General features: G+C 46.8%; 1 protein-coding gene across 3 annotated transcripts in view; it reads left to right on the top strand.

The window, feature by feature from the left end:
* TRIP11 (thyroid hormone receptor interactor 11) overlaps window positions 1–13,269 on the top strand; it is a 79,158-nt gene that overhangs the window by 37,850 nt on the left and 28,039 nt on the right. For all 3 annotated transcript variants that reach the window (XM_008271915.4, XM_002719595.5, XM_008271914.4), the window contains 4 exons: window positions 2,830–2,970; window positions 3,474–3,667; window positions 8,152–8,315; window positions 9,612–9,715. In XM_008271915.4, the coding sequence (XP_008270137.1) occupies window positions 2,830–2,970; window positions 3,474–3,667; window positions 8,152–8,315; window positions 9,612–9,715 (603 nt within the window). The remainder of the gene's footprint in view (window positions 1–2,829; window positions 2,971–3,473; window positions 3,668–8,151; window positions 8,316–9,611; window positions 9,716–13,269) is intronic.

Raw genomic sequence — 13,269 nt, 5'->3', positions numbered from 1 at the left:
AGTGGAGTCTTTTGGATCCCCTATATATAGAATCATGTCATCTGCAAATAGGGATAGTTGGACTTCCTCTGTCCCACTTTTTATCCCTTTGATTTCTTTTTCTTGCCTAATGGTTCTGGCTAAAACTTCCAGGAATATCCTGAATAGCAGTGGTGAGTTGGGCATCCTTGTCTGGTTTTGGATCTCAGTGGGAATGCTTCCAACTTTTCCCCATTCAATAGGATATTGACTATGGGTTTCTCATAAATTGCCTTGATTTTGTTGAGGAATGTTCCTTCTATACCCAATTTGCTCAAAGTTTTCATCATGAAAGGGTGCTGTATTTTATCAAATGTTTTCTCTGCGTCTATTGAGATAATCATATGGTTTTTGTTCTTTAGTTTGTTAATGTATCACATTGATTGATTTGTGAATATTGAGCCATCCTTGCATACCTGGGATAAATCCCACTTGATCCAGGTGAATGATCTTTCTGATGTGTTGTTGAATTCAATTGGCTAGTATTTTGTTGAGGATTTTTGTGTCTGTGTTCATCAGGGATTCATTGACATTTATACATCGTAAGTGTGTGAATTTTGTGAAGACTCTTCTATTTTCTAGGAAGCTTCCCAAGTTACAATTGGAGGGTGAACCAACGGCAAAGGAAGACCTTTCTCTCTGTCTCTCTCTCTCTCATTGTTCACTCTGCCTGTCAAAAAAAAAAAAAAAAAAAGTACTTGTAGATTTATATTTTTTAAAGGCTTATTTATTTGAAAGACAGAGTTACAGAGAAAGAAGGAGAGACAGAGATTTTTTCATCCCCTGGTTCATTCCCCAAATGGCTGGCAATAGCCAGGGCTGCACCAGGCCAAACCAGGAGCCTGGAACTCCATCTGGGTCTCCCATGTGGGTGCAGGGGCCCAAGCACTCAGGCCTCCTTCAATTGCTTTCCAAGGCACGTTAGCAGGGAGTCGGATTGCAAGTGGAGCAGCTGGGACTCAAACCAGCACCCATATGGGATGCCAGCGTTGCTGCTAGCGGCTTTACCCACTGCACCACATACTGCCCCACCCAGCGCTGGTGCTTAGAATATCTATATATCTATATCTATATCTATATCTATTCAGAGTTACAGAAAGGCAAAGGCAGAGAAAGAGTGAGGTCTTCAATCCGCTGTTTCATTCCCCAGATGGTTGCAATGGCCAGAGCTGAACTGATCCAAAGCCAGGAGCTTCTTCCAGATTTCTCCATGTGGGTGCAGGGGCGTCTTCTACTGTTTTCCCAGCAGAGAGCTGGATCTGAAGTGGAGCAGCCGGGACTCAAACTGGCACCCATGTAGGATGATGGCATTGTCAGCAGTGGCTTTACCCACTACACCACGCATTGCGGGCACCTAGAGTATATTTTGAATCTAATAAGTCTTTATGAAATTCTTGTTTTAGGGAGAAAGGGGTTTTCTTAATAGGAGACCTTCAAAACTAACTTTTCAATCATTTGTTTATTCTGTTTAATATGAAAAAAAAATTAAACTGAAAAAACCGTTTTGGAAAATACTGACTCTCTCATGCAGGAGGGAGTAAGTAGATAAAAGTAACAGTGTCATGTTTGGCTTTCAGTTATCCTGGGGATATGTTATATGTTCTTAAAGAAATGGAAAGCTTACCTGAAAACTTAAAATAGATGCTTGTTTAAACCAGGAAAGAATTGACTGTAAATAACCTGACACTTTTTTTGTGCTTTTAAAAATTCCAGCTGTCATCTGAAATTCATAGCCTTAGTTTTTGTAGTAAAGTAGTATTTTTCTGCTGTCCTTACTTGTGTGGAATGCATGTAAGAAGACATTGTCAGCTGGCGCCGCGGCTCAGTAGGCTAATCCTCTGCCTGTGGCGCCGGCACACCAAGTTCTAGTCCCAGTCGGGGCGCCGGATTCTGTCCCGGTTGCCCCTCTTCCAGGCCAGCTCTCTGCTGTGGCCCGGGAGTGCAGTGGAGGATGGCCCAAGTGCTTGGGCCCTGCACCCCATGGGAGACCAGGAGAAGCACCTGGCTCCTGGCTTCGGATCAGCGTGGTGTGCCGGCCGCAGCGCGCCAGCCGCAGCGGCCATTGGAGGGTGAACCAGCAGCAAAGGAAGACCTTTCTCTCTGTCTCTCTCTCTCTCTCTCACTGTCCACTCTGCCTGTCAAAAAAAAAAAAAAAAAAAAAAAAAAAGAAAGAAAAGAAATTGTCATAACTTTCTAGCAAGATGAGTTCAGAAGCTAACTTTTGTTAACTTGTTGCCCAGATGTTTTGCCTTTTTCTCTTTTGGGACCGCTTGATACTGTTGCTTTCTCTGACAGCTGTGGGTGGCTGATGAGTGGACGAAGGTGTGCAGGTGGGGGCGCAGATCTTGGTGACTTTGTGGCCTATGAACACTGGTGTAAAGGGTAAATTTGAAGGGGATTTTGTCTTGGATTCCTTTTAAATCATTTCCCATAAACATGCCTTTTCTTTTAGAATAGTTTAAGATTTATAGAAAAATTGCAGCGATGGTTGAGAGAATTCTCATCTAGCTCACAGCCAATTTTCCTTCCTGCTAATGTCTTGGGTTTCTGTGGCGCATTTGTCAAGACTAATGAGCCAGTGTTGAGGCGTTGCGGTCAACTGTCCGTGTTTTCCCGTTCCAGGATGCCATCCGGGGCCCGCCTTACTGTGTCTGGATGTCCTGTCTCACCAGGCTCTGGACTGGGACCATTTCTCAGCCTGGCCTCTTTTTGTTGACTTTAACATAGTTAACTTATTTTAAAACTATTTAATGAAGAAACTATTTTAATGTATTTTTCTCTAAAGCTAAAGTCATTTTTTTTTCCCTGAAGGGCAAGGCTGGGGAGTTAAATCAACTTTTAAATGCAGTTAAGTCAATGCAGGAGAAGACGGTTACGTTTCAGCAGGAGAGAGACCAGGTCCTGCTGGCCCTGAAACAGAAGCAGATGGAAAGCAGCACCCTGCAGAATGAGGTATGCCGACAGCAGGTGCAGTCTAGCCGAGAACACTGGGAGGATGGGCGGTTAAAGTGGATTTCTCGGGTGATTTTCCTTCGTTTTCTTCTAGTGTGCAGTAGTGGGGTTTTGATCTCCCAGGGTGCCTTTTTTTCCTTCCACTTTTCAAAAATGAGGATCATGGCATATTGTGGATGTAAGGAAAAGTTCTGACTCATAAGTATGAAAAAAACGAGGTTTACTGAAAAAGTATTCTGTCGCAAAGAGCCCAGTACTTTTATGGAATTCCAGTTTCCACGAGAGCCACGGGGAATGGGATCCTACAAAGCACACCTTCCAGATGAGTTTTCAAGATGATTTCAGGGGAATTTTTTCCTAAGTATAAGTAAGCCTTGCAGTATGAGAAATTAATGTACGGTTGATACACTTTAATAATGTGAGAAGAAGTTTGGCAGGAGAGTGACTTGTTGGGGAGGGAGGCGTGTTATGTAGAAGAGAAGTAAAGAGTTGTCCGGTCCTAGGTTCAGCACTTACGTGACAAAGAATCACGGCTAAACCAGGAGCTGGAGCGGCTGCGGAACCATCTTTTAGAATCGGAGGATTCTTACACTCGGGAAGCTTTGGCTGCAGAAGACAGAGAGGCTAAACTAAGGAAAAAAGTCACAGCATTGGAAGAAAAGCTAGTGTCATCCTCCAGCGCAATGGAAAATGCCAGGTAACTCTTTGTTTGTCTGCGTTACCGTTGACAGAAGACGTCTCGAGACGGACTCAGCGGCGTCTTTCACACGCCAGCTGCTTCGCACAGTCGCTCGCTTTCCCCGTTTCACAGGTGAAGGGCTGGGAGTGCAGAGGTGGAGCAGCCAGCCCAGGTCAGGCACACGGGATCTGCCTGGGTCTCACGCCCAGGTCTGTGACGTACACAGACTTGGCGTTCAGACGTTGGGAATCTCGGCCGCTTACCTTTCCAGGAGTGCAGTCTGAAGTTCTGACAGGCTTGATTAGCCCTGGCCAGCTCCCAGAGAACTGGTTTAACTTGTGGTCCTGTTCCCCATCAGCAAATCCAAGGCTGCACTAGGTGTAAGTAAGTGTGAGGGTGAAGTTCCAAGTCTGTGAAGAACAGGGACCGGGCTCTGCTCTCGTATTTTAAATTTTATTTCTCCTAATAAGATATTCTTTCTTATTACAAAAACATGGCATTTTTGACTTCAGCAAAATCAGACAAATGAGAAGAACATATAACAGAGTCCCACCTACCCAGCAGAATCCTTTTTGTGCTTTTAAAATTTATATTTGTGTAAGTATTACATATATTTTTGAAAGCTAAATTGAGATACTGTTCATACTGTTTTGGACTTAATATGCATATCAGTAAGTGTTGAGCCATATATATATCTTCTTTGCAGAATCATGAATTTTCCGATTTCTTTATCCTAGTTATTGTAGGATGTTTATTGTTTGAACTTTTTAGAATCACTAAGTACTGTCATGATATCCTGAGGCATTTTTTTTTTTAAGATTTATTTATTTATTTGAAAGTTACAGAGAGGTAGAGACAGAGAGAGAGAGGCCATCCATTCATTGGTTCACTCCCCAGATGGCTGCAACAGCTGGAGCTGCACCAATCCAGAGCCAGGAGCTTCTTCTGGGTCTCCCATGCGGTGCAGGAACCCAAGCACTTGGGTCATCTTCCACTGCTTTCCCAGGCCATAGCAGAGCGCTGGGTCAGAAGTGGAGAAGCCAAGACTCAAACGGGTGCCCATATGGGATACCAGCACTGCAGGCGGCGGCTTTACCCACTGTCCCGCAGCACCGGCCCCCGCGTGTGTTTTTGTGGATGACAGATTATTTCTGTAGTGTAAATTTTGAGAAATGAAACTTGTAGGTCAAGGAGCATTTTAAAACTTTTTTGAGATTGTACTGCTGACTTATTTTCCAGAAAAAACTTTGATTCACTCCTGTTTCCATTAGTGGTGCGTCCCCCATTCTGCATTCTCACTGTGCATGTTTCTGAGGGAGGTTTAAGGAAGCAGTGGAGACATCTCCGAGGGTGAACCCCTCTGTCTTCCTTTGCCACATGGATTTTTTTTTTTTTTTTTTTTTTTTTGACAGGCAGAGTGGACAGTGAGAGAGAGAGACAGAGAGAAAGGTCTTCCTTTGCCATTGGTTCACCCTCCAATGGCCGCTGCGGCCGGCGCACCGCACTGATCCGAAGGCAGGAGCCAGGTACTTCTCCTGGTCTCCCATGGGGTGCAGGGCCCAAGCACTTGGGCCATCCTCCACTGCACACCCAGGCCACAGCAGAGAGCTGGCCTGGAAGAGGGGCAACCGGGACAGAATCCGGAGCCCCGACCGGGACTAGAACCCGGTGTGCCGGCGCCGCAAGGCAGAGGATTAGCCTAGTGAGCTGCGGCACCGGCGCCACATGGATTTTTATACCTTCAGAATCAGGAAGAAAACATGTTTAAGATGGGAATTAATAACAGTGAACGTTCACTTCTGTGTGTGTTTCACATTGACAGGAATGCCAAAACGTGCTTAGGTTATAACATTACGTATCACAGTTCTTCGTAATTTTCAGGCTCTGATTTTCTCTGATAATTAAGATAATTTCTATTCTCTGCCCCTTTCGTGTGCTCTTCCTAGTAACTTCCAGAACAACCTTCCTTACGCAGAGTTGTGATCTTGTCACTTCTTTCTCAAAAGCAGTCTTGACTCCCATACTGCAGGGAGTGTCCTCACCTGTCCACGCGAGAGGTGAACTTGGAGAAGAGCAGGTACACCCACATCTGTTACAGAGGGCAGTTTACAGCCCCTCCCTTGGTCCCTCACTGGCCGAGGACTGCAGGCGTACAATCTTGGGTGACATGACCTAAGTTACAAAGTTACTCCTCCTTCCTTCTCTGAAATTTGATTTCCTCTTGTGAGCGGGTTACTCCTTAACCTCCGGCTTGCCTAGTGAGTTTTGCTACATCTGCAAGTCCGCTCACAGTAATTCTCCCCTCTGTCTGTGTTGAAAGTGGCCCCGGGCGCTCTGCAACACTGCTGTGCACACTGCTGTGCACGTGCGGCCCAGCCTTGTGTCAGGCCCTCAGACAGAAGAGCTGCTGTTCTCACTGTTGCTGTTTCCCCACTTCTTTTCAGATTATTTCTTCTACCTGAAGAGTATGTCTGATCCCTACTGGCTCTTCTATGGCTCCTGCCTAGTCTTTAAATTCCACTTTCTTCATGCAAGATGCTTTATTCTCATATCCAAACATGAACTGTGGTGTGCTAATTTTCCTTTGCACTTAAATAATACTTTGTATCTTTAATAGGACTTACATTTTATGCAAGGTGGTTGCCCTGTCTTGTACAGACTCCCATCCCATGAAATGTGAGGTTGCTGGAGGCGGGAGAGATGGCGTTCGTTCTGTACCACCCCCACAGCATGTCTTACACATAGTTTAATAAGCAGTATTTGTTGTATGACTAACTCAGATCTGCAGACCAGGTCCTGGTGTGTTGAGCCCTTACTTAATAGTCACACCTGGTATTTATCGGCTTTTTGAGTGCTGTCATAGCTCATTTCATCCTTTATATCAAGCCAGCAAAGTGAGTAAGTCGAGTTCGAGTCTTCTAATTATCAATGTATGCTCTTGCCACAAGAGGGTGCTGTTGGGCAGTCTTTTCAAATAGACTGCCCTTGAATAAGAATTTAACTGGATATTAAAAACCTAGAAAAATCATTGCAATGTTTTGAATGTAATCATTATACATGAAGGAAGTGTACCAGCGATAGAAGCCTGGATAGCTGCTGTATAAATAAATCTGTTAGCAATTTCTGGATTATTCTTTGGGGCGGGGATAGAGGTTGTTGTATTTCATGTAAACAGAAAGAGATAACCAGTGCAGTTCATCAGTGGGTAGCCTCTGGGAAGTTGGGAGTCCACTGCCGTTGTGAGGTGTCAAAATCCAGGTGGTGTTGAAATGCATTCCTGCTTAGGTTGGAAGCTGGACACAGTGACATCAGAGGTCCCTTGCAACCTAAAATTTTTGACACTTTACATCGTAGAGTTTAGCCTGGAAACACTAAAGTTGTAAGCTGTCTGTAAATTAGGCTAAACATTTCTCATTTACCTAATTCTTAATTTTTTAAAAAAAATTTATTTCAATTTTATTTGAAAGGCAGAGAGACAGAGATAGATCTTTTATCTGCTGGTTCACTCCCCAAATGCCTGCAAAAGCCAGGACTGTGCCAGGCCAAAGCCAATAACCAAGATCTCCTTCCAGGTCTCCCACCTGACTGGCTGGACCCAAGTGCTTAAGCCGTCACCTGCTGCCTCCCAGGATGCACATTAGCCCACAGCTGGATTGGAAATGGAGTCAGGACTCAAACCCAGGTGCTCCTGTATGGGATGCAGGCGTCTCGACTGACGCTTCAACTGGTGTGCTAAACACCCACCCCTAATTCTTAGTCTGTATAGGAGTGCCCTGGTCCAGGGTGTGCTGTAGCAGCTGAAGCCACTGCTTGTGATGCCAGCATCCAGATGGGTGCTGGTTCGCATCCTGGCTGCTCTGCTTCTGATCCAGCTCCAGATAATAGGCTGGGAAAAGCAGCATGCCTGCCACCACCTAGGTGGGGGACCCGGAGGAGGCTCCTGGCTCGGCCATCGGGAGAGGGAACCAGCAGAATGAAGCTTGCTTGCTCTCTGTCTCTCCCTCTGCAACTGTGACTTTCAAACAAGTCAATCTTAAAATAAAATAAAAAGTGCTTTGTTCAAAGAAGTCAATTTCACACGAAAGACGATTGAATTAAAACAGGCTACCAGAGAAGGACTTGGCACGTTTGTTTGCAGTCTAATTTGTGTTGAATGTACCAGAGACAGGGGAGTGGCAGTTGCCAGGGAAGGGAGCCTCCGTGAGGGGCACTGCAGTCCGGGAGCCGAGAGAAGCTTCTGGATGATGCCAGTGATGCGTGCACAGCACAGTGTGCGTGTACCTAGCGCCAGGGAACTGTGCCCTTGAGAGCGCTCAGTGCGGTAGGTTTCACGTGCTGTACGCATTATCACAATAAAGAAAGGTAGGAGAGAGCTTTCCTCTTGTTACAGCATCTAGATACTTTGAAATCCAACTTAAATTGACGCAGTGCAGTGTATAAGCTGTTTCTTGTTCGGTGCCTAAGAGATGGAAGCAGCTGACTTTCGCTGTTTCGCTCTGAAGCCACCAGGCCAGCGTGCAGGTGGAGTCGTTGCAGGAGCAGCTGAACGTGGTCTCCAAGCAGAGGGACGAGGCCGCGCTGCAGCTGTCCGTGTCTCGGGAGCAGGTGAAGCAGTACGCGCTGTCCCTCAGCAACCTGCAGATGGTGCTAGAGCACTTCCAACAAGGTGAGCTGGGAGGCGGCCTGGCGGTAGGCAGTTGGCGCGTGTGGGCCGTTCTGCGCCGTTTGGGTGCTGTTTCCGATCAGGCTCGGGGAAGTCTGAAAGCGTACCCATTCGTGGTGATGGCAGGGAAGGGAAAGAGCTGCCGGGTCGATGTAGAACAGAGAGCACACGGCATCCAGCGATTCGTAAAATTTATCTTAGTATCTTCCTGCCAATCAAGGTGAGAATCCAGGCATTATAGGGTGATCAGGTGACACGGGGGAGTGCAGATGTCGAGAGAGCCACCCCTAGAGCAGACAGTGAGGTGGAGGTCGAGCCCCCTCGGGGAGTTCTCACTATCCGTCACTGTGGTGCTTTGAGGACTGACTGACGTGCTCTTAACCCTGCGCCTGCTCTGGGGCAGCTGCTGTTTCAAGTGGAGACGCAGCTGCGATCAGCAGAGCCCTTTGCCCTGAGCCACTCTGCTGCCCACTGCTCCTCCCGTCCTGAGCTGAACCCCACTCCAGTCAGCCGCTCGCCCACACACTTCGTAACTCTTGTCGCGACTTAGCTGCTCGCGGGATGGTGCCCAGGGGATGTGAGGTGATAAATACTAGGGTTTGATGCTGTGGGCCCCGAGGAGCTTAGGTTTATTCCCATATGGCCCTTCAGGGTTACTCGTATGGTTGGAATCTGGAATTTTAAATATAAAATTTTTCTAGGTCTGCTTTATCATATTATCCAGTGACTGCTGTGAGAGTATATACAAAGTGGTATGGTGCTGAGGCTGTAGAGAGTCTTGCCGGAGAGGAAAACCTCTGGTGGAGACCTGCGGGGAGAGAACACTGTGCAAGATGCACAGGGTGGGAGAGCAGGCCGTGGGCACAGGGTGGACAGGGTGGGGTGGGGTGGGAGAGCAGGCCGTGGGCACAGGGTGGACAGGGTGGGGTGGGGTGGGAGAGCAGGCCGTGGGCACAGGGTGGACAGGGTGGGGTGGGGTGGGAGAGCAGGCCGTGGGCACAGGTGGACAGGGTTGGGTGGGAGAGCAGGCCGTGGGCACAGGTGGACAGGCGGGCAGGGAGAGCAGGCCGTGGGCACAGGGTGGACAGGTGGGCTGGGAGAGCAGGCCGTGGGCACAGGGTGGACAGGTGGGCTGGGAGAGCAGGCCGTGGGCTGTGACCTTAGTCCTGCCTCACGTCATTGCCTAGGCATGTGTCGTGTTCTTGTTGAACTGCTTTTGTTGAATTAAAATTTCAATGTTGAGATTCCAACTTTGTCACACATTAACAAAATACTAATATAACTTTCTCTTCTCTTTAGAGGAAAAAACTATGTATTCTGCTGAGTTAGAAAAGCAAAAGCAGCTTATAGCTGAATGGAAGAAAAAGGCAGAAAACCTGGAAGGAAAAGTGGTGGCATTACAAGTATGTCAAGCAGTTTGCTCTTGTAGATTGTATGTTCATGAGTAGTTCCTTGTTTTCTTTTTTTTTAATATTTATTTTTATTTATTTGAAAGTCAGAGCTACACACAGAGAGAGGAGAGACAGAGAGAGAGAGAGGTCTTCCACCCGAGTTCACTCCCCAATTGGCCGCAACGGCCGGAGCTTCCTCTGGGTCTCCGATGTGGGTGCAGGGGCCCAAGGGCTTGAGCCATCTTCTACTGCTTTTCCAGGCCATAGCAGAGAGCTGAATCAGAAGTGGAGCAGCTGGTTCTCGAACCGGTGCCCATATGGGATGCCGGCACTGCAGGCGGCAGCTTTACCCACTACGCCACAGCACCGACCCTAGCATTATTCTATTCTATTCTATTCTATTCTATTCTATTCTATTCTATTCTATTCTATTCTATTCTATTCTATTCTTTTCCCTTTCCTTTCCTTTCCTTTCCTTTCCTTTCCTTTCCTTTCCTTTCCTTTCCTTTCCTTTTTCCTTCCTTCCTTCCTTCCTTCCTTCCTTCCTTCCTTCCTTCCTACCTACCTACCTACCTACCTACCTACCTACCTACCTACAAGCAGAGTGGACAGTGAGAGAGAGAGAGACAGAGAGAAAGGTCTTCCTTTTGCCATTGGTTCACCCTCCAATGGCCACCGCGGCTGGCGCGCTGCGCCGGTGCACTGCGCTGATCCGATGGCAGGAGCCAGGTGCTTATCCTGGTCTCCCATGGGGTGCAGGGCCCAAGCACTTGGGCCATCCTCCACTGCACACCCAGGCCACAGCAGAGAGCTGGCCTGGAAGAGGGGCAACCAGGACAGAATCCGGAGCCCCGACCGGGACTAGAACCTGGTGTGCCGGTGCTGAAAGGTGGAGGATTAGCCTATTGAGCCACGGCGCCGCTCCTAGCATTATTCTTTAAAATATTGCTGCTTTTTTTTTTTTTTTAAGAATTTATTTATTTATTTGAGAGGCAGAGTTAGAGAGGGAGAGACAGAGAGAAACGTCTTCCATCCACTGGTTCACTCCTCAAATGGTCACAATGGCCTAAACTGTTCTGATCCAAAGCCACTGGTCACGTAGGTGCAGGGACCCAAGCACTTTGGCCATCTTCTACTGCTTTCCCAAGCCATAAGCAGAGAGCTGGATCAGAAGTGGAGCAGCCCAGACACAAACCGGCACCCATCCAGGATGCCAATGCTGCAGGCCAAGGCTTAGCCCACTATGCCACAGTGCTGGGTCCTCTTTCTTTCTCTCTTTCTCTTTCTCTTTCTCTCCCTCTCCCCCCTTCCTCCTTTTTCCTCCCTCTTTTCTTCTTTCCTCCCTCCCTTCTTTCCTTCTTTATTTCATTTATTTGAAAGAGTTAGTAAAAGGGAGAGAGAGAGAGGGAGGGAGGGAGGGAGAGAGGTATGAGGGAGAGAGGTATCTTCTCTCTGCTGGTTCACCCTCTAAGTGGCTGCAACACCCAGTGCTTGACAGGCTGAAGCCAGGAGCCGGGAACTGCATCCGAGTCTCTTATGTGCGCGGCAGGAGCCCAAGCACCTTGGGCGTTCTCATCTGCCTTCCCGGGGGCACCAGCCTTGAACCTTGCTCATGTGGGAAGCTGGCGGCGTAGGTGGCAGCCCAACCCGCTGTGGCACAATGCCAGCCCCCTAAAATGTTTCTATTATATTTTATAAATACAGACATTTTATATAAAATGTAAGTGAAATGAAACCATATGAAGAAACCCAACATGAAAGTGACTTGCTTTTAGATTTGGGAGAAGCTTTTCTGAGTCATAGGTAGACTCCAGCTGTAATTGGTAGAAAATAATAAAATCCGTTTACCTGGCACTAGTGGTGAATATGCTGTTCAGGAATAGTGATGTGCCAAGTAAGTGGGGGTATAAGTCCTGTAAAGTCTAAAAGTTTTTATTAAATGGTAAGTGGCTGTAAAACTATTTAGATAAGAGGCATACGTCGAGGGTAGCGATGCAGCAGAGCCCCAGTGTGGGAAGCACAGTGTCCTAAGTGCTCCAGGGGCCCTCTGCAGCTCCCCACCCCGCCCCCGCCCCGGGGTACCGCTCTTTCAAGCTATTGCGGTTGTCACCCTCTTGCTTTTTGTGGGCTTATCACACAGGTTTGTCCAAATAATACATTGTTTGGTTTTGCTTGTTTTTGAAGTTATGTAAATGGAATTTGAACTGTATATAAACTGACTAAAATCTCTTTTGAGATTTGCTTTTTTTTTTTTTTTTACTTAGTGTTATGTGTGTTTGTGTAGCTGATTCGATATTTTCCCTGCCATAATCGTTGCATGGACCTGTAATTTATGCCCATTTCACTGACTGATGGAGCGCTGCTCCGATCTCTTCTCTACAGACTGTGGTTGCATACTTGCTTATTTCTCTCTACTAGTGTGCACACACAGGAATTCCTTCTGGGTGTACGTTTTGATGGACACCGCCGAGTCTGGGTGTATGTGGGCAGTGTCAGCACGCTGTTCTCTAGCCTGGCTGTGCTTATTTACCTCAGTTCCTGTTCTGCATCCTCGTCAGCTCTTGGCATTGTCAGACCTTACACTTTGAATTCCATTTTCCATGAGCTTTTTTGAAGTAATCTCGTTTTATCCAACACTTTTCCTGGTTCCCAGTGGGTCAACATTTAGAGTACAGATCTTTTAAAATTAGGGTGTTTTTAAAATTTAAAATGTAATATACATTTTGAAAAATCAGAGTAGATTAATAAAGTTAAAAACTGATTGAGGCCAGTGTTGTGGCACAGTGCGGTTAAGCTGCCGCCTGCAATGCTGGCATCCCGTGTGGACACCGGTTCAGGTCTCAGCTGTTCCACTTCTGATCCAGCTCCCTGCTGATGTGCCTGGAAAGCAGAGGAGGATGGCCCAAGCCCTTGGGTCCCTATACCCACGTGGGAGATGTGGATGGCGGTCCACTCTCTGTACCTCTGCCTTTTTTTTTTTTTCTTAGAGGGATTTATTTATTTATTTGAAAGGCAAAGTTACAGAGACAGAGAGGGAGAGACAGAGAAAGAGGTCTTCCATCCACTGATTCACTCCCCAAATAGCCACAAAGGCTGGGGCTGGGCCAGGCCAAACCCAGGAGCTAGGATCTTCCTCTAGGTCTCCCACATGCATGGAAAGGACCCAAGGACTTGGGCCATCTTCTGCTGTATTCCTAGGATATTAGCAGGGAGCTGGATTGGAAGTGGAGCAGCTGGTACTCGAACCAGCACCCATATGGGCTGCTGGCATCAAAGGCAGCTTCACCTGCTACGCCACATCACTGGCCCCAACTCTCCCTTTCAAATAAATAAATCTTAAAAGAGCAAATGAACAACAACAACAACAAAACCCTGAAACTAGAAAATTAAAACCAAACTAACGGTAGAAAGAATAACAATACAATGCTGATTTTTAAGAAAGCCTTAGTGTAGTTTTAAGCTTTAATAATTTCATAAGTATAAATGCTACAAATATTTAAAAATTATTTAAATTTATTTAAATTTCATTTAAATTTAGTTTTGTGAATTTTAAACAACGTTTTATT

Source organism: Oryctolagus cuniculus, chromosome 20, assembly GCF_964237555.1.
Source record: "Oryctolagus cuniculus chromosome 20, mOryCun1.1, whole genome shotgun sequence".
Lineage (NCBI taxonomy): Eukaryota > Metazoa > Chordata > Mammalia > Lagomorpha > Leporidae > Oryctolagus > Oryctolagus cuniculus.
The sequence above is the reverse complement of the archived record's forward strand: the minus strand, read 5'-3'. Positions and strand labels throughout refer to the sequence as shown.